At 39.5% G+C, this 21070-nt stretch overlaps 1 protein-coding gene across 22 annotated transcripts in view; it reads left to right on the top strand.

Annotated features, from left to right (window-relative positions):
* The window catches only part of Slc8a1 (solute carrier family 8 member A1), a 350559-nt gene that overhangs the window by 65509 nt on the left and 263980 nt on the right, over window positions 1-21070 (top strand). For all 22 annotated transcript variants that reach the window (XM_021185827.2, XM_021185828.2, XM_021185833.2 and 19 more), the window contains exon 2: window positions 11288-13117. In XM_021185827.2, coding sequence (XP_021041486.1) covers window positions 11319-13117 — 1799 coding nt within the window. In that variant the 5' untranslated portion in view covers window positions 11288-11318. The remainder of the gene's footprint in view (window positions 1-11287; window positions 13118-21070) is intronic.

The raw sequence follows: 21070 nt of genomic DNA, 5'->3' as shown, positions 1-21070 counted from the left end.
TGAAATATTCCTTTGTTCCAGCTTTCAATCATCTAAGAGTGGGAAAGCATTTTAATTTCATGGGCTTTACAAGACCAGGTGGCAGGCTGGGTTGGGCCATTGGCCATGGATCGCTAATTCCTGACATACAGAATAGAACATGAGGGCATACAAACACAACATGAGTGAGCTCAAGACATCTTACCAGTTGGTATAGAGTCAAGAGAGGTGGCCTAGAAATGCACAGACCTGTTTTTAGAATTTAGTCTGTCACTTTATTTGACGCGTGGTTTTGCATAAGCTTTGTAGCTAGCAGCCTTGTGTTTCTTACTGAGAAGTGGAGAGCAAGGTTGCATGGCTTTTAAGAGATTCCCCAGGGTGGGGGGAGGGGGCAATAATAATAGTAATACTAATAAAGGAAATTTTACAGAGAGAAATTTGGTTTTAAGGTTGGATCACGGAGGTTAGGTATAAAAAAATTGAGAAAGGACAATATAAGTCATATTTATGTTTGTTTGTTTTTTCCCACTTAGTAGCTAAGCTGACTGTCGGAGACAGTAGACCCAGTGAGGCGGGCAGGTGGTGTATTATGAGTGGCACTGAGTGCCAAAATGTGGGACTTGAGTATCCTAAATCCAGATTGTTAGCAGAATTCCTCATCCCTACAGTTGAACAGGGAAGAGAAAGCAGAAGGGGCTTGTCCAAAAGTCATCAGTGGGGACGAATCTGGTATCCATTTTTTGTAGTCTCTTGACCAGTGAGACCTTCATTCATCTCACTCCCCAGAACAGTATGTGTTAGGAATCAATTAAAGGCAGCTGCATAGCTCTGACTTCCAAGAGGGAAAATCTCCATTAAGCTATAGAAGCTATTTTCAGTATTTTCTAATATGATCTAACTCCCACCCCCATATGAAGGTAGGTCTGTGAGAAATCACATCATCCAGAAGGGTAATGCTAAGGGGTCACCTGAAGCATTGCACTGAAGCAACTGATTTCCCGTAGTTTTCAAAATTTCTAAATAACTCAAATGTCAGTTCCTCATGGTGCCTTTACTAAAACCCCAGAGATCAGGCCCCAGTCTTTTATGTTTTATTGTGGGTTTTCTTAAGGAGAATTTGCAACAGCTAATGATTAAACTTTGAGAAAATAATTTAGAGCAATATCTCTGTTGACTGACTTTCAGTGAGGGCATACATTTCATGAGGAGAGAGATTGTATTTCTCTCTCTCTCTCTCTCTCTCTTTCTCTTTGTTTTAGCTCTTCTGCTAAACCAGATATTACATATTACCAGAAACCTTATAGACATTCAGCATTTGTTGGATGGATAGATGGATGAATGGATGGGTGAAAGGATGGGTGGATGGATGGATGGATGGATGAGTGAATGGATGAATGATGAATGAATAATTAAGTGATGGGCTACTATTAATATTGATGAAATGTTTCTCGTTTAATCAAAGGCTTGAGAAGCCAAGAAATTATCATGAGTCTCATGACTAAATGACTAACTTTTTGTTGGATGGTTGGTTGGTTGGTTGGTTGGTTGGCTGGTTGGCTTTAATTTCCCCCCAGTCAATTTTCCCCCTAACTTTTTTATTATCTCCTCTCAGGATTAACTTTATGATAGATTCTCACACACCAGAAAAAGGCAATAATAAAGTTGCTTCAACAGCTTCCCTAACAAAACTGTAACCCTTCAGCTGGGATTTAAGTAATTTTACCAAGATAAACACGTGTGGCTCCATCAAAGGACACACATACTGCATGCCCTATGCCACAGGGAGCATGTGTGCTTCATAAACCACTAAGATCTGTGGAAAACATTTTTGTTTTCCCACAGGCCACCAACACTCCACTTATTTTGTTGAATAATACGAGCTGACAAGTTCCTCTTCAAGCTGACTTACTTTTTGAAATTTTACTGCTTCTGTGTGGATTTGTGCATGGTTTTAGAGGCAAGCTAATTAATCATTCCTTCGGGAACTTTCCTAAACTGTAATATAGAATATTGACAGAAGAGTCACACAAAGGAAGTATTTGTGCATTTGATTATCTATCATTTATAATATACATATATACATATATTTATACATATATATATTTATAAAAGAAATATACATATTTCTTTTTGCTTCCCACTTCTGCTGTTCTCAGGAGAATTTGTCCATGGATTGAGTTTTGATACCAAACAGGAAAAAGACTTTCAGTGATGAAATGTATCTCCTAAGAAAGTTTTTACCAGACTGAATTCATTTCACCACCATTTTCATTATAAAAATATACATTGACAAATCAAATAATTTGAGATGTTCTGGTGTCATCTATCCTGAAATTGAATTATAAAGCTAAACTTCCCAGTTCCAAGAGGCACACTAGAAAGCAAAGGGAGCAGCAAGATTATGAATTAGGAGCTTTGTAAATGACTCAGTGCCTTCATCTCACCCTTTGACGATCCCCCACGAGTGTTCCTCTTTCATTCCATTTCCCCTCAGCCTCTCGTCTTCCACCTCCTTGCCAACATAGTCATGAAGGCCCTCCCTATTTTAATCCTGCAAGGGGTCCCATCTCAGTCTGTAAGAGCCAAAGCCATGTGATACATTTTTTCCCCACACCAGTGTTGTAACGATATACATAGCACATGACTGCCCTCCGATGCTCTGGCACTAAGTTAGTTCCACTTCCTTAATGAAGGGTTCCCCTGAGTGTGTGATTCCTGCAGATGCACCTGCCTCAGAGTCCTTGCTGGATTCCGCTCAGCTTTTCCTATTCTTCCTGTCTGGCCCTTATTCCAGGTCTTGTTAAGGAATAGTGCCAATACTGCACTATCTTAGACCTGCCTGTGTATGCAGGAACACTGCAACTCTATCCACTGTGTATCTTAAGATATGGCCCAGGTACCTGTATTCTTTTATCTCTGGATAATTTTTGAGTGAAGGGAAGTTGAAGAGACCTACATTCCTCACTATTCTCATCATATGTTCCTCTCAGGTTTTTCTCCTTCTGTGTACTAGAGAGATTTCTCCTCTTTTAGGTTCTTTCCTGTATGGACTTTTCTTTTCTTCAGCGTTCTATAATGAGTGTGGAGGCCTGAAGTTGACATCAGGTGTCTTTCTCAATTGCTCTAAAGAAAAGTCTCCCAGAGCTCACCAGTGGGCTAGACTAGCTATCCAGCTTGTTTGGGGCATCCCAGGCACCTACTTCCACAGTACATGAATTAAAGCAGGCTGGCATGCTTATAGGGGTATTAAGTGGGTTCTTGGGAACCAGACTCTGGTCTTCATTCTTGCCTGACAAGCACCTTATTGAGTGGTTGATCTCATCACCCCACATTTCTGAAGGTTAAATGTCTCCAGTCTAGGATGGCAAATAGTTTTGCTAGAAAATCTCTCTCTTTTTTAAATGACTTACACATAGAAGCACACATAAGACTTCATTCTTTCTTTTCCAGCGTATAAAACCAACTATCAAAGAAAGGCTGTTATTTTTTCTTAATGTGGAGTTAAGAAATTGAAGTAGTTATTATTGTCAACAAGAAGGGCCTTGGAAGAATCTAAGAATACAAAGGTTAGGTTTCCAAGCACTTGGCTCCCTTACCCTAAAAATACCCTGATATAGGACCAGAGGTGCAATGGTCTGAGGTTTCTAAAGTCATGGATTGAGTGCATGAATCTGGGAACTTCTAGCTTGTCCACTTGAGTGTTCAGTCACACTGTTGAAATGCCCAATGAGTCCCTCCTCTTCTGAAATCTAATAATGGAAGAGGTTCATCTTCTAGAAAGGAGATTTATAACTTGACTTCAGTAACACCCTAGTGAGCGTTAAATACATCAGAGAGAGAGATCTTTGCCATCCAACATTTAAGTGTTTGGCACATGTGAGTGATTAAGAGAAACTTGGTCAGTGAAGCCATGAAGAATATGCTGTTCTTGCAGGGTTGGGTTTTGTTTGTTTGTTTGTTTTGTTGTTGTTGTTGCTTTGCTTTGTTTTGTTTTGTTTTGTTTTGTTTTGTTTTATTCTTGACCATTTTAAGTTGTTAAAATAAGACTTAACTGCAGGGTAATGAATTTGTGAGCTGCACTGATAACCTTGAATAAGTTTTGGTTTATTAATAATATAGTATTGACTTGTTATGACAAAATTCTATACCAGTTTCCACCTGCCAGCTACCCATTTCCTTTATGTCAGTTTTGCTGCCTTCCATCCCGCTAAACCCTTGAGTATGTTACATGACTTTGGAAAGATCTTGGTCTTAAACTTCAGTTGATGATCACCCTCCCTCCTCCCTCAAATTGCAAAATTTCTCCTTAGAGGATGATGAGGAAGGAGAGAGGAGTAAAAACCTAGAAAGCTTAGAGATAAAGCAATATACACACAGGTCATCATATGGAAAGAAAGGCTGGCCAAGAGTTTATTCAACACCAAGTATGTAAACACAGAGCTGTTTGCCTTTATACAATTGTATTATAAACCTGCTGTGGAAGTCAACAGAAATCACTGTCAGCTGATGCCAAGAGCTCATGTTTAAAAAAAAATTCCCCACTACATCATTTAAGGTCAAATGACCTTTTTCAATGACTATTCTAACCTATGTATTATACTTTTCTAATTTGTAAAATAAGAATAACACAAACCTCCCTATTGACAGAAAGCTCAGGGACATAGAGGAAAAGGAATTGATTCTCTCTCTCTCTCTCTCTCTCTCTCTCTCTCTCTCTCTCTCTCTCTCTGTCTGTCTCTCTCCCTCCCCCCCTCTCTCTGTGTGCGTGTATGTGTGTGTGTGTGTGTGTGTGTGTGTAGGTCATGCTCAGTCAGCTATTCCAGCCTTTGTTGTCATTATTTCCACAAGTACAGTCATGGCGTCTGCTACAAGGCCCAGGTTTAGTAACCTTCAAGTGGGTCCTTACTGACTAGGACTCCATCCAGATTATCAGTGTCTTTTCTCTGACTCCCTCTCTGTTCTCCTCTTCTTTCTTTTCCACTTTCTTCTTCTTTCTCACATATTCATGTTGGCATGCAAAGTTAACACATTTAAATTTAAATTTTCTTCCCTTGTTTAGGGCCTCTAGCATGGCAGGGGTAGGGAAAGACTTGATTGGATGTCTCTGATTTCAATTGAAAGGGAAGGGAATAGATGCTTCCTTAAGTAGGCTTACAGTGTTTGATATGCTCAACAACTTTCAGTCAGCAAACCAGACCTTGGATAGGAAATCATGAGACCACATGGAACCCAGGCTGTGGAAGAAGACCCTTTATCCAAGCTAGAAGCCAGCCTTTCCCATCGTGAGATTCTTTGCAATGAACCTGGATAACTAATTTCCTCTCTTCTGGCTGACACCGCTATTGGCTTTTCTTCCTGATGCTGACCTCTGCTTATGGAGGGCACATCCATTTTATATAGTGAATATTTTTAAGTGCAGGTGCCCAGACCCAGTTGCCAGCTTCTGATACAGCACTAGAGATTTGTTGAGTCAGCACATGAGCTTATGAGAATCATTTTATTCATCCAGTAAGTATGAGCTGCACATCTTTTATGCACTAATCCTGACTCTAGGAACCAGGAATGAGTCCCTGCAATGAATGAAAGAATGGATGGATGAATAAATAAATAAATAAAACAGTCCCTGGTTCTATATGGTTTGCACTGTTTGGAGTAAGATGACAATACATAGAATCATTAAATACATTATTTAGCATACAAAAATAATAAGCACCATGGATAAAAATAGAAGCACTCATGCATGGGACACATGGCTTCTGCATAACTTCTTCATTTGCTTAAATCTCCTGTCCTAAATCTTTCTTCCTTTTTTGGGACTGCATTGCCCAACCTTTACCCCAGTTGCTTCCTTTGCTAGGCAATTGAAGTGGGTGTTTTCTGACATGAGACAGGATCCTGATTCCAGTTGTATTAATTCAAAGAGGAGGTCATGAGACTGTCATCTGGCCTCCCCAGCCCAACTCCTGCAAGAACCTTCCAGTTTACCCGTTATCCATCAGCAGAGAGGAAACACGACTTGCCCTGTGTGATATGTGGGGGTGGGCATCAAGGGTTGTAATAGTATTGATGCAGTGTGACTGGACCGTGAGTTCTTTCCTGAAGTCTGCCCGTGGTCTGAGAGACAAGGCTGGGGACCAGGATGCTCTCATTGGCATTCTAGGCGGAATGGGCCTGCGATGCACACAGTAACTTCATCCTTTGCTATCCTCTTTAGAGGAGCTTAGAAGTCCTTGCACGGGTTGTAGAAAAAAGGTTTACATTTCCTTAACTGTTGCCTTAGAAATAGATCAGTAACTTAGCATTGAAGATTTCGGGCAGCAAGAGTGACATGGGAGGGAATACCAGGTCCCTGGGAGAGCATGTCGGGGAGGAGCTCCTTGAAATAATACCAACTGCCAGTCAATGGAATGTGAAAAGGCCACCTAGTCAGCTGGGCTGGTGGGAATATTCTTTTCTCTGAGTCATGCACTTTACTGCTTGACAGTCAAAACCGACTACAGCCTCCAGAGGGAACAAGCATCCTGCTTAGATATCTTTGTGGTGAAGCTCTCTGTTGTCAGAGTGGTCATTTGATGGGCAGCCATCTTGCATGTGTGCTTCCGTTTCTTACAACTGTACCCTCTCCTTTAACATAAGTGACAGGCTTGCTAGCACCTGGTTCAATATTTACCATCATTTGTCACTATCATTCAGCTCAGGAACATGTGTTGTCTACTGTTGTTTTAATTTAAAATAGGCTGTATGTAGAAAATAATCCAGGCTTTATTCACATAGTACTAAGAACTAATTGGATGGTATAATGGATGTTTCTAAGTAATCTTTGGCTATAGTTAATCTGAATCCGTTGTTATCAACCTAAGCTTATCCTAGTATCCAAGAGCAAGAATATAAGAAAGCCTGGAAGATAACCAGACTTATATTTGCTTTTCCTGTGGTCTTAGATTATTTCGCTGTTCTATTTTTATGGAAGGATATGTAAGAAAGATGAAATCTAACTAGCTAAATGATGAAGAAAAAGACCCTGGAAGAAGGGAGACAATAGGGGCAAGAAAGAAACTACCTTGTATATAACACCTATCCACATCTAATGAGTATTTCTATTTGGTATTAATTTGATGGAGAAAGAAAGTGAAGTCCAGAGAGTTCTTTCCAGCTGCATCATTGCCAGTAAGTTACATCAGTGTTTTATAGGCACTGATTTCACAAATTATTGTGTTGTCTCCTTTTGAAAATCATTGTGATGTTTTTAGGTCACCTCAGAAGCCCCTCACCCCTGACCCTCGTTTTACTGACACTAATCATGGTGATGGATTTGTACAGACCCACCTGCCTTTCCACATCTGTTAGCCTTCTGGCTTAGAACAGTGTCCGATATGGGCTACAGCAGGGATGGAGGGCAGAGTTTTTTTGTTGGCAGACCTATGATTGCCCTGACAGTGTACACAGGAAGTGGTTGCCAGGCAATTGCTAAAGGCTAGGGCGTGCAGGGCAGCTGTCTCTAGGAACATGCCAGCTCTTGTGCTGTCATTGATGCTTGCCTGCTTCAATGTTTAATCCATATGAAAAAACCAGTCAGGCTGTTGGGAACCTTCCAGGAGACTGAGGCTAACTCAGTCCTCCTTACTCTAAGAGGCTTTCTGAAGGGCTAGTTCAAGTAGAAATACCACAGTTCTCAAATATTGCTTCTTCTATTATCAAAAAGAAGATATTGTTATTACTCTCTGAAACAGATCAGGGTTTGATCTTCATTTTAGAATTCATTATGTGTGTGATTTTTACTAAGTGCTGTCTAATCCTCAGTCATACCATATATAGAGTTATATTTTCTATACAGAGTGAACCTGTCTTACCCTCAATTATCACATTCCAACATAGAGTTACTGACAAGCTATCAAAAAGTTCCAGAGGTTGTCATGGAAACCTTGACACTGGGGCAGTATAACACAGAAGTGGTTCTTGTAAATATTGTAATTAATTGATTATATATCTATATATCTATATATCTACATATCTACATATCTATATGTCTATATATCTACATAGCTACATATCTATATATCTACATATCTACATATCTATATATCTATATATCTATATATCTACATATCTATATATCTACATATCTATATATCTATATATCTACATATCTACATATCTACATATCTATATATCTATATATCTACATATCTATATATCTACATATCTATATATCTACATATATACATATCTATATATCTATATATCTACGTATCTACAGATCTATATATCTATATATCTACATAGCTACATATCTATATATCTACATAGCTATATATCTACATATCTATATATCTATATATGTATATATCTATCTATATGCATATATATATATACATATATGAATTAGCATGATTTCTACAACAATGCTTATCTATGGAATGTATTAGTCTCAGGAAGCTGACAGTGAGTTGTTATTGTGCTTTTAAAATTTGAGGCTTAGAGGGGGAAAAAATGACTAACCTGGGACAGAAAACACAGTCTGTAATCACACAGAGATAAGCCAGTGTTGTCCTTTTCGTCAAGGAAGAAGTACATCCTGGAGCTCAGAGATCAGGTCTTAAAAGGTCTGCAGCAGACCTTAGGTGTTCAGGCATTGACTATGGGGAAACAGGCAAGAGGAAACAAGTAAAGGATTTTATGCGTTGAAAATACCTTCTTTGCTTTGTAGAAGTTCAAACTGACTGAAGCATGGAGGCTGGAGGGCTGAGTTTGACAGCAATTTGGAGAGTGTAGTTAATGTGTCAGGCTTAGAGACAGGTGCAGACTTTTGACTCTTCTAGTTAATCTGTCCCTTATATTTTTAGGCTCAAGACATTTTTGCACTGAACGTCTTCTGAAGGGATTACTAGAAAGGCGTTCTCCTTTCTACATGTTAGATGTCTGATCTTTAATTTGTATACCTGCCAGACATGGAGCTCCTTTAAAACATAGATCTTATTATAGTCACTTATTATATAGTGATACCACACTTTGATCAGCCACCTCTCCCAGTGATCCATTTTCATTCCTACCTCCATACTCCAGAGTTCTATCTTTCTCATTTGCTGCATTCAGCACACTGAAATCTCTGTAGTTTTAGAAACACCATTCCAAGTATTGTTATTATTAGGAACTTTGCCCTGTGTAGTTGGCTGCAATCCTCATATAGGTAGGTATCGACATGGTTGGTCTCTTCCTTATCTCTGGACTTTGCTCAACTATGACCTCATACTTGAGTATAAAATCAGGCAGGCCTTTTGGGTACACACATCAATACACAGACAGTGTCTGTCCCTGAGTTTGTTCTTCTCTGTTCCATTATGACACATTCTAATAGCCAGTATTTATATTTCCTTATTTGTTACCTCCCCATTAGAACAGAAGTAATGAACACAGAGATCTGTGTTTTAATCATTGCATCTTCAGGATGGAAGAGAAGAATTGATTGCAAAATCTATATTAAATACATAAATATGTGTGGTGTAAGTATACCTGCAAGTTGGGATTGGATAATTCACTCCTCTTGCTATCTGGTTGAATGTCACTCTATTGTCACACTTTCAAAATCCACACAATATCTTCAATGACTAAACAGGTGGACAGACTTGACTTGAAACTGTTGCATACTTTGAGTATACATCTTTTTTATTTTTCAGTCTTTTACTTAAATTAGATGTCAGCTGTCCTGATTTGTTCTTCTTTATTGCGGGAGAAATATATATATATATATATATATATATATATAAAAGAAAGTAATCTTTCATCAGTTATTAGCTAGAATGGATTCCTGGCTATGGTAGGATCCAGTAGGTTTGATGATATATGCTGAGCAAGGGATTCTCTTGGGCCTTATGCTTTTCTACACCAGCCATGCACAATAGACATGGGCAGAAAACATAGACAAAAGTGGCATGGCTTCCAGTCAGTTGAGCAAGGAGAATTCTGATCCTGGTTTAGCTTTCCACAGGTGACACAGAGTTCTGACTATGACCTCTTTCCGATCCATGATTTATGAATGCTATAATGAGGCATTCCAGATGACTGTTGTAGAGACGTTCTTTTGCATTTACCCCAAATGCCAGGTCTTGGAGGCACAGGTGCTATGACGTTTCAGCTGAGCTGGTGGCTTAGTCAACAAGTTCACTTTTACTATTCTGTGTGTTGCTCAGTGATCCAGTTGCCGTGTTCTTAACTAACAACATATCTTCATCATATGTATACTTTATGTATATTTTGTGGCCACGGTTGTCATGCTACATGAGGAAATTCAGATAGAATCACCACTCCCGCATCATTTGGTCTCTTGAGCCCACTATAGAGTTAATATGTGTTTTGGAATAATCATGGAAAGAATGACATTGGCACTGAGAAGGAACATTTTATGGCTGACTCTGCAGCCTTCTAGGCTCTTCCATACAGCTCAGCAAAGGCCTGGTTATCTCTTCTTCCTGTTGCGCACTGCCTGCAGCTTCGAAAGCAGTCTGTGTATCCAGATGTGAAGAACTGTGCTTGAAGACCCATGTGACCAGCTGATGATCTATCAGAAGTCCCAACTTGCTGAAATAGGGGGAGAGGAGGGACTGTGTCTTAATGAAAACAGGCTTTGAAAGAACTGCACCTAAAATATGAGAATACTGCATCTTCAGTGAAATAATTTCCTTCACAAGGACAAATACTTTTGAGCTTCATTGCCAATGAGCTTGAAGATTTCTCTGTTCCCAAGGAACCTTGGAGCAGTAGGATATTATTTTATGAAACACAATAAAGATGTACTCCAGGATTTAAGATAATCAGCATCCATTGTATTAGGAGGATTATTTCAGAGTCTTCAGTTTCAAGATGTGGCTCTTAATAAGGTGATTTTGTCAATGAAATTGTTTCCAAAGATATCATACTAAGTCAAATGGGGAAAAAAAATCCACTTGTGCAACAAGGAAGAATTTACTTAATGCTTCAAAAGGTTTGCTTTCTGGCTGTTAGTATGCTCCATCATATGCTCAATAGAACTGTGCGGTAATGGGACTTTTCATTTTCAGGGAGTCATATGTGTGTCTCGCTCCATGAACTGGACTACATGTAGAAAATACATAAACAGAGAGATTGAATTGTAAATATTACAAAAGATTGTTTAGTCACTGATGGATTCTTAGAATAATGATTCCACAGAGATTTTATGATGAGCAAACATATAGAAAGTTTTGGTATAAGTAATTCAAATAAGTTATTAATGATGCTTTGACTCTAATGATGTGATTTCTCTTCTTCTTCGCCTTTTTTTTTTTAACTGCAGGTTGGAGCAGTTGGAAGTCTTATTGTACAACATGCTTCGATTAAGTCTCCCACCCAATGTTTCAATGGGATTTCGTCTGGTAGCTCTGGTGGCTCTCTTGTTTTCCCATGTTGACCATATAACTGCAGACACAGAGGCAGAAACAGGAGGAAATGAAACCACTGAATGTACTGGTTCATATTACTGTAAGAAAGGGGTGATCTTGCCCATTTGGGAACCCCAAGACCCATCTTTTGGGGACAAAATTGCTAGAGCAACTGTGTATTTTGTGGCCATGGTCTACATGTTCCTTGGAGTTTCTATTATTGCAGACCGGTTTATGTCCTCTATAGAGGTCATCACCTCTCAAGAGAAAGAAATAACGATAAAGAAACCGAATGGAGAGACCACCAAGACTACGGTGAGAATCTGGAACGAGACTGTGTCGAACCTGACCTTGATGGCCCTGGGATCTTCTGCTCCTGAGATTCTCCTGTCAGTCATTGAAGTGTGTGGCCATAACTTCACGGCAGGGGACCTGGGTCCCAGCACCATCGTGGGAAGTGCTGCCTTTAACATGTTCATCATAATCGCACTCTGTGTTTATGTGGTCCCTGATGGAGAGACAAGGAAGATCAAGCACCTGCGTGTGTTCTTTGTGACAGCAGCCTGGAGCATCTTTGCCTACACCTGGCTTTATATAATCTTGTCGGTCAGCTCTCCTGGTGTGGTGGAGGTCTGGGAAGGCTTGCTTACTTTCTTCTTCTTTCCCATCTGCGTTGTGTTCGCTTGGGTAGCAGACAGGCGGCTTCTCTTTTACAAGTATGTCTACAAGCGGTATAGGGCCGGCAAGCAGAGGGGGATGATCATTGAACATGAAGGAGACAGACCGGCTTCCAAAACTGAAATCGAAATGGATGGGAAAGTGGTCAACTCTCATGTTGACAATTTCTTAGATGGGGCTCTGGTTTTGGAAGTTGATGAGAGGGACCAAGATGATGAGGAAGCCAGGCGTGAGATGGCAAGGATTCTGAAGGAACTTAAGCAGAAGCATCCTGAGAAAGAAATTGAGCAATTAATAGAATTAGCCAACTATCAGGTCCTAAGTCAACAGCAAAAAAGCCGAGCATTTTACAGGATTCAAGCTACTCGCCTGATGACCGGAGCTGGCAACATCTTGAAGAGGCATGCAGCTGATCAAGCAAGGAAGGCTGTCAGCATGCATGAAGTCAACATGGAAATGGCTGAAAACGACCCAGTCAGTAAGATCTTCTTTGAGCAAGGAACATACCAGTGTCTAGAGAACTGTGGTACTGTGGCCCTCACCATTATGCGCAGAGGGGGCGACTTGAGCACCACTGTGTTTGTTGACTTCCGGACAGAAGATGGCACAGCCAATGCTGGGTCTGATTATGAATTCACGGAAGGGACTGTGATCTTCAAACCAGGGGAGACCCAGAAGGAAATCAGAGTTGGCATCATTGATGATGATATCTTTGAAGAAGATGAAAACTTCCTTGTGCATCTTAGCAATGTCAGAGTCTCTTCAGATGTTTCAGAAGATGGCATACTAGAACCCAATCATGCATCTTCAATTGCTTGTCTTGGGTCACCCAGCACTGCCACCATAACCATTTTTGATGATGACCATGCAGGCATCTTTACATTTGAGGAACCCGTGACTCATGTGAGCGAGAGCATTGGCATCATGGAGGTGAAGGTGTTGAGAACCTCTGGAGCTCGAGGAAATGTTATCGTTCCCTATAAAACTATTGAAGGCACAGCTCGAGGTGGAGGGGAAGACTTTGAAGACACCTGTGGAGAGCTCGAATTCCAGAACGATGAAATAGTGTAAGTTACTTGTGTGTGTGTGTGTGTATCTTTTTGCATGTGAATATGTACTCTTTTAACAAATGCAATTCAAGAAACCACAGTTATTATGTAATATTACTTTCAAAATAACAGGTCTCTCATAGGTGTTTCTTTTAAATATGCACAATATGCAAGATCTTAATATCATTTTTTTTTAGTTTTGCACTTTTACATACTTTGCATACATCAAAGAGCATAATAAAATAAAATTGTGAAACAATTAAGTATATTGCAAAAGATAAGTTGAAAATTTTTATTCTGTTAGGAATCATGAAGAGTGCATATATGTGTGTGTGTATATATATATATATATATATATATATATAACACATAAATACTGAAAACAAATGTTTAATACTTCACAAACTTGCTAACCCCATTGTTGTATAAAAGCCTGAAAAGGAAACACTTCTGAGAACGTCCTGACTACCAGGGTAGACTGAATGTTTCTATGGCTTTTAGTAGATATTGTGTATTATGAGACTCTATGGTAATGTTTCTACTTGTGGATTAATTTTGAATTATGACATATGACCAGCCTTGCTTCATCAATTGGATTCTAACATGGATTTATTTTGTTCCAAATCTGGTTTTCTTTTACATGATGATGTGAACCTTTCTACCCTAGTGATATGTAATAGAAATGTGTAAGATATGTAAGATTTCTACCAAGAATTCTTGCAGATGAGGCATGGGACAGAGACAAAGAGGTGACAAATGGCTGACTCTTTCCTCTCCTTACTAATGCTTCACCTTCTCATGATGCCCTGCTGTATCATGGACTCACCATGTCTGAAATGATTGTTCTATCAATAGCTACTATTGAGGAAGCAAGGTCTCCCACCTCACCCCCAGGGTAAGCTACAAGAGAGAGAGAGAGAGACAGACAGACAGACAGACAGACAGACAGACAGAGACAGACAGAGAGAGACAGAGAGAGACAGAGACAGGATCAAGAAGGAAGGAAGGGGGAAAGGGAGAGTGGAATTCAGAGAGGAACAAGAGAGAGGACATGGTAGTATCTGTAGTGCATCAAAGGACCATAAAATGAGAAAGAGTGTTAAATGAAGCATTGGTAACTTGGGTAATTAAGGAAAATATGTTCAATAAGATGAATTGTAAACTTGGTTAAACATATCTTGCTGTGCTAGCAAGTAAGTAAGTGCTCACCAAGAATGACATTTGCAAAAAAGAAAGCAAAAATAGGGAGAGGGATGGATAGAAGGACCAGGTTTCCTTGAAAGGGTTTTCTGGGGTCCTTAGGGTCCTTTGATGTTGTACAGTAGAGATGAATGGTTGTTGAAGTTGATTTCATATAGACATTAAGGAGAGGAGAGATTATGCTCATCACCTTCATGTAGTGTGTGGAGGTGGACAGTGTTTGAATTACTATTTGTTTTATGATATTAAGTTCATACCTACTGAAACGTTTTTTACGGAAATAGAATACAGTAGCAAATTAGTATTGTACACACTCTTTGAAAGACTTCTTCCAGGGCCTTGTACTGACTATGATCTGCTCCAAGCTGGCACAGAGCTATCTTATTTCTCCACTTGCTCTTGCTCCGACTACATTTTCTAGTGACTTTGGCTATAGACAGCTCCCATAATCCATGTACAATTTTAATGAACTCCAAAGGTAGCCCTTAACTATGCCAACACTGATGTTGACACAGGATGCCTTTTCTTAGGCATAGCGGCTTCTTACTTACTGAAGTTAAGTTCATTTTGTTGTTGCTCTGTTCTCTAAGGTTTTAATCAGGCCATAGATAAGCAATCTTCTGTCTGGTGGTATAAGAAGAAGAAAAAGAAGAAAGTCTTAACGTTTAGATGAACAGAGATTTGATGGAATTACATTCCACCAAGCTTCATTTAAAACATTCATTCTTTCAATGCAATTAAATCGATTTTACTCTTGCTCAGGGAGGACTATTGCCAAGCTCCATTTTTACAAATCGATGTTTCCTTTGAAAATTTGTAAGAATTGGGGGACCTTCTGAACCTTCATAGAATTGGTACCTTTTTTTATTTTTTTGTCTTTGTGTATGCATGTGAATGCATGTGTGGAGAACAAAGGCCAGCAATGGGTGTTCTCCTTCAGAAGTATTTTGTTTGGCTTTCTGAGACAGTCTCCCACTCATCTGTAGCTCACTGGCTAGGCTAGTCCCAGTTCAGCTGGCTGGATGGCAAGGATTTGCCAAAGATCAACCTGTCTTCACATCCTCGCTGCTCTGATCACAGTGGCTCATCACCAAGCTCCAATTTTCTTATTAATTAAATTATTCACTTTATAACCCAAATGAATCGCCCCTCTTCTCAGACATGGCTCCTTTCCTCCCACCCCTCCCCTTTACTTCTGAGAAGAGGGAGGTCCCCTCACTCCGGGTAGTAACCCACCCTAGCACCTCAAGTCACTGCAGCAGTAGGCATATCCTCTTCCAATGAGACCAGACAAGGCAGAGCAGTTAGGGGTACAGTATCCACAAGCAGGCAACAGAGCCCTTGCTCTAGTTATTGGGGAACCTGCATGAAGACCCAGCCACATATCTGCCACATATGTGTGGGAGGTATGGGGGGAGGACTAGGTCCAGTCCTTGTGCTCTTTGGTTGGTGGCTCAGTCTCTGAGAATCCCCAAGGTTAGTTAACTCTCTGATGGTCAGCACTGGTCTGGATACACAGGTGTCTCGTGTGGGAGGAACATAAATGAATATAGTAGCAACCCCTGCCAGGTTGGGAAGGAATGTACCCAGCTGTCCTCAGAGGATCAATAGGTACCCATTGCTGGCCTGCCTTTCTCCTTCCGTTACCTTGGGACCTCAGGCCATGTGTGAATCCTCTGAGAGGCTCCAGCCAGCAGATAACCAAAACAGATGCAGAGCACCCACAGTCAAACGATAGACCCAGGTTAAGAAGTCTTATAGAAGAGTTGGGAGGATTGAGCATCCCCGAGGAGATAGGGACCACATTGCATTCTTTTACGGAGTTCTGAGAATCAGATTTGAATCAAATTGCAAGGCTTTCCCTGAAGCCCCTGGGTTTTCTAGACCAACCACAAAATACCAGTGTAGAAAACTGGTACTGTACTATATTCTCTACAATGAAATGAGAAATGTTAGAGATGGAAAAGCATTTTATTTTTTAAGTAGAATGAAGTTACCGCCCTGCATTTATTTTTGTCCTTCCCAGCATTTTAAACAGATTTCAGCTTGACTTTGTAGAATTCCATTGCTACCAGGATTTGCAGGTGCCGGGAAGGCCTGTTGGTTCTCCAGATTTCTGTGTGTGACTGAGACTTAGCCCTGAGTTAAGCTTCAAGAACTTAAACACAATAATTCTACAGAAAACATTATTAAATATATGTAGCTAGGCTGATTTTTCTCAGCAGGTTAGAAATACTAGTATGTTCTTGTCTTCTTTTGGCAATGGATAACTTTCTTCTTAGATAATGTTCTCCAAAGCTAGGTCCACATGTCAGATCTAGAGAAAGGAGATTTTTTTTTCATCGTGGAGTTGGGTGTGTGCACCCAACCTAGGTTGTTGTTCAAAGCGAGTTTCCAGCTTACCTGAGTAGCCAGCTGGTTTTGAGAGATGACTTTCTTTTAAACCTACAGTATACAGATGGAGATGTTGACACAAAAGTTGCATTGAGTATTTTGAAAAATGGTTTTGCTCATTCAATGCTGTTTACAAAGCCTGAATTTATTATTCTTTTCAAGGCACCCTAAAGAGATTGATAGCAAAGGTTAGACTTAAAGGTTATTTACTTTCAAGGGTCCATTAACCATGGTTGAAATGGGGTCCAATCTGATCACTGATAGAGACATAGGCAGTACGGTTTTATTGATTATTTGATTTCTAGAACGAGGGTGATCCCAAGCATCATCTGTCCCTTTTGAATACCAGTTTTCTGTGAATAAAGGTTTTCAATGTAGGATACAGAGTATACTAGTAATGATAGTGATGTTTTAACTACATGGAACCCGATCTCCATACATTTAGACTGGATCTGAGAACACAGTTCAGTCTAATATTCTTTTGTTATCTTGACATTCAGTAGCTGTCATAGAAAATACAACAGGCCTTTTGTGTGTCTGTGTGTCAACGTGTGGATGTATGCATGTGTGTGCATATGCTTGTGGAGGCCAGATGTTAATGTTGGTCTCCCTCGGTCTTTCTGCACTGTTTCTCAAGACAGACTCTCACTGAAACCAGAGATCTTACCCACTGGCCAGTCAGGCTGTAAACTCCAAGGATCTAACTATCTGGCTGCCTAGTGCTGGGATTGTAAATGCACACTGCTAGTCCCTTCTTTCCTATATGTTTGCTAGGGATCCAGTCTTAAGTCTTAATGCTTGGGTGGTAAACATTCTACCAACTGAGTCCTCTCCTCAACTTTAAGTACCAACATTTTTGTTTGTAGTTAAGATACTAAGAACATGTAGTCCTTTGTCTTGCATTTAATTATTGGAGATGTCATTTAAATATTTAATTTAATAATGTCTAGAACTATTCATTTTTTATGTAAATGATTATTTCATATTGACTTTTCTAAGATCAGAGTATAATAATTATTAACAAGCAATAATTGTTACTTATAGTATCTAATAAAACCTATTACCAAGAAAACTTTTAAAATTATACTGTAAAAATCCATTTAAGGGATACATTTAAGGGAGATAATTATAAGCACATGCTTTTGTAGAAGCTTAGTCAATGGGAAAGTCAAAGCCCATGCCAAGTTATTTTAACTTTCAGTGGGGAATGCTGTCTAATGTTAACTGCTAATGAAAAAATAAATTAAGGATGCACTGGTGTGATTTGTGGTTGGGAGCTGATACCCACACATGAGCAACACCGCTGATGGTTATTCTCTAATGATACTAGTTTAGAGGAAATATCTACAACACAATATAATTTGATCTTCCAAGATCTATTATTAGCTTAACTCTTCTGGGAAATGTTAAGGTTAATTAATTAATGTAGACACGAATCAAATTTAATTACTTAGTTGTGGGCCAATAATAATACCATTTTAGAAGATAATTTAAGGGATCATGACTATTTATTGTTGGATGTATAAAATGCTGAACTGACAAAACAAAGCAGGTTGGAATATTTACATGGTATATAGCCTAGCAAACCATTTACAGGCATTTTCCAGCCACGATATAGTACAGTAAATCATGAGTTAATGCATTTCAGCTTGAACAATAATTATATTTTTAGTATTAGGTATAGTAGATAACTTTATTAATTTTATGAATTAATCAAGTCATTTTAACAAATTCAATTCTCTGACAATCAAACTTTGCATGCATTTTAAAATAAGGATTAAAAAATGAGTAAACATTGAATATTATATAAGTCATATATTATTACTGTTATTACTTCTGTGACTGCTGCTGATACTCTCATTATCACGGCAGGTCAGGAAAGATAAACACTTGGCTTTTATTTATTTATATTGCCAACATTCTTACCTTGCTGTGTAGGATTCCATGAAATAGGTACATACATATATGAGACATTGATTCAGTTAGGGATTAAAAGCAAGAAGTAATACAGTAATAATAATAATGTAATAAGCCAACTTTTGCAGATTTACTGAGACAATGTGATGTGATCAAGACAGAGCAGCAAGGTATGTGCCAGCAAACTGGAAATGGCAAAAACTACTTCTGCGGATATTACCCAAGAAGGACAGTTAGTGTGCACTGCTTTGAATCTGGCATGTTCTGAATTTACTTATAACAATAATTCTATCTCCTGCTTTTAGACTATTGAAGGAATGGGCTAACTGAGACTGGGAATACATTTTTCCTAGGTCATTTGCTAATGTAAGCAATCAGGCTGGAATAATTTGAGCACTGCAGTGAGTGGATTATCCTCGCAGATTGCAATATTTATCCTTTGTGGAGTCAACCCCACACAATAAACCTAAATTATAACTATGTAAGATGCTGCTGTGAATATGCACATTTTGTGAGGTTATAACTATTATAAAAAGAAGACTTGATGGGAGGCAAAACATGTATAAATTGTAACGCCATATTGCTAAGAGCTTAAGTGGATTATGTGCCCAGAATTTCTTTACCATGAACCAGTCTGCTGCACTTGCTGGTGTAATCTCATTTTCCCAGGTCTAGTTAGAGTCTGAGGTTATAATATAGTTGTATGAATAAATTTTACCATAGAAAATGAGGACATTTCATAGCTTAGGCACACAGACGTGTTTAAATTCCGAGCTAACTTCTGAATCATCACCAAGGCCTTTTTATAGGGGAGTCCTTATGTACTCCACAAAACTTCATCATTTTTACACATTTATCATTATAAAATGCCAAAACACATGTGACATTGAAGATGAAATGTTCAACCTCAAGAAGAGTAAAAGTACTTCAAGGTACTAAGAAATGATAGATCCAGAATTTGAATCTTTGTGGACCAAATGTAGAAGTTAACATAAATCCCTCTATATGGACGTCTGTAGCTTCTAATGAATTTCTAGGAAAACACCCTAAGCATTTTGTTTTGTTATGAGGTATCTTGGTGTAGGCCCAGTGTTTTGGTTTTCTTGTTTTGCTTTGTTTTTATAAACTTATACCTCACACTAGTTTTCACTGGTTATGTATCGAAGGCTGACTTTGAACTGATCTTTCTCACTCCCTACAACAAGTTGGAGGGGGATATTTATTCACACTACCCTTAATCCTTGTGGATGGAGCAATCTGGAGAGTACAGCTCCTGGGACATACATACAGATTGTTGGCATTTTGCTGTTCTGTCCTTATTAGCTGAGAAAAACTGCCTTTAGATAACATTGTAAAGCCACAAGAAGTGCTTGAATTAAGGTTGGGCTATCTCACCAGGATAGAACTTGTTTTGGTTGACTTTAATCTGGTAACACTTGTTGCAGTTCTTGGCCCATTTCTGTAACCACTCTTAACCCATTTTCTCAGAATTACCATTGGACTACCACCAGTTTGTAAGACCTGACCAGACTGTACACAGAACTGTAACGTGGGAGGAGACTGTCATGGCTTTTCCTTCCTAAATGCACTGGTAACCTGGAGGAGGATATTTATTCACACTACCCTTAATCCTTGTGGATGGAGCAACCTGGAGAGTACAGCTCCTGGGACATACATACGGATTGTTGGCATTTTGCTGTTCTGTCCTTATTAGCTGAGAAAAACTGCCTTTAGATAACATTGTAAAGCCACAAGAAGTGCAAATGCTTTCCTTTAAAATACCCCTGTGTCGTGTTGCCTGCTGAGGGCCTCAGGGGAAGATGCTATATAGACTAGGTAGGACTTTTGTCTGCTGGTTTCCCACAGTGCCTTATGAGAGAAATAGAGAAGAACCTGGGAAGGAGATAAGCCATGAAGAACAAGCATAGAATTATAGGAAAGCTCCCTTGCATTCCTTCCTGGCTCTACACACAGTCACTGTAATACTCATCCATTTGCCAAAGGTTGAGCCAGCCCCAAGGTCCTTCCTTTTCAAGGACCTATATATAGGAAGCTGCGTTAAAGAAAAGATGCCCTTTCATTTCCGGCCTTCCTTCTAAACATCCAGGGCTCCTGATGACATTTTCTCTCCCTCTTACAATGTCTCTGCTGGGTCAAATATAGTAGTGGGTATTGTACTCGTTGAGACAGGGGAAGATATGGAGAGAAGGGACAAAGACAGGTTCAAGGCAGGATTCTGGTCGTCTGTCTTTCAGACACTAGAAAAATTCCGGTGTGGATGCTAATTCAAATATCAATGGAGTAGGTGAGAATTTTCCACATAGAATTTTCTGACTTTATGCCGGGCGTGGTGGCGCACGCCTTTAGTCCCAGCACTCGGGAGGCAGAGGCAGGCGGATTTCTGAGTTCGAGGCCAGCCTGGTCTACAAAGTGAGTTCCAGGACAGCCAGGGCTACACAG

The sequence above is a fragment of the Mus caroli genome, chromosome 17, assembly GCF_900094665.2.
Source record: "Mus caroli chromosome 17, CAROLI_EIJ_v1.1, whole genome shotgun sequence".
NCBI lineage: Eukaryota > Metazoa > Chordata > Mammalia > Rodentia > Muridae > Mus > Mus caroli.
Note: the sequence above shows the minus strand (reverse complement) of the source record. Positions and strands in the feature narration are given on the sequence as shown.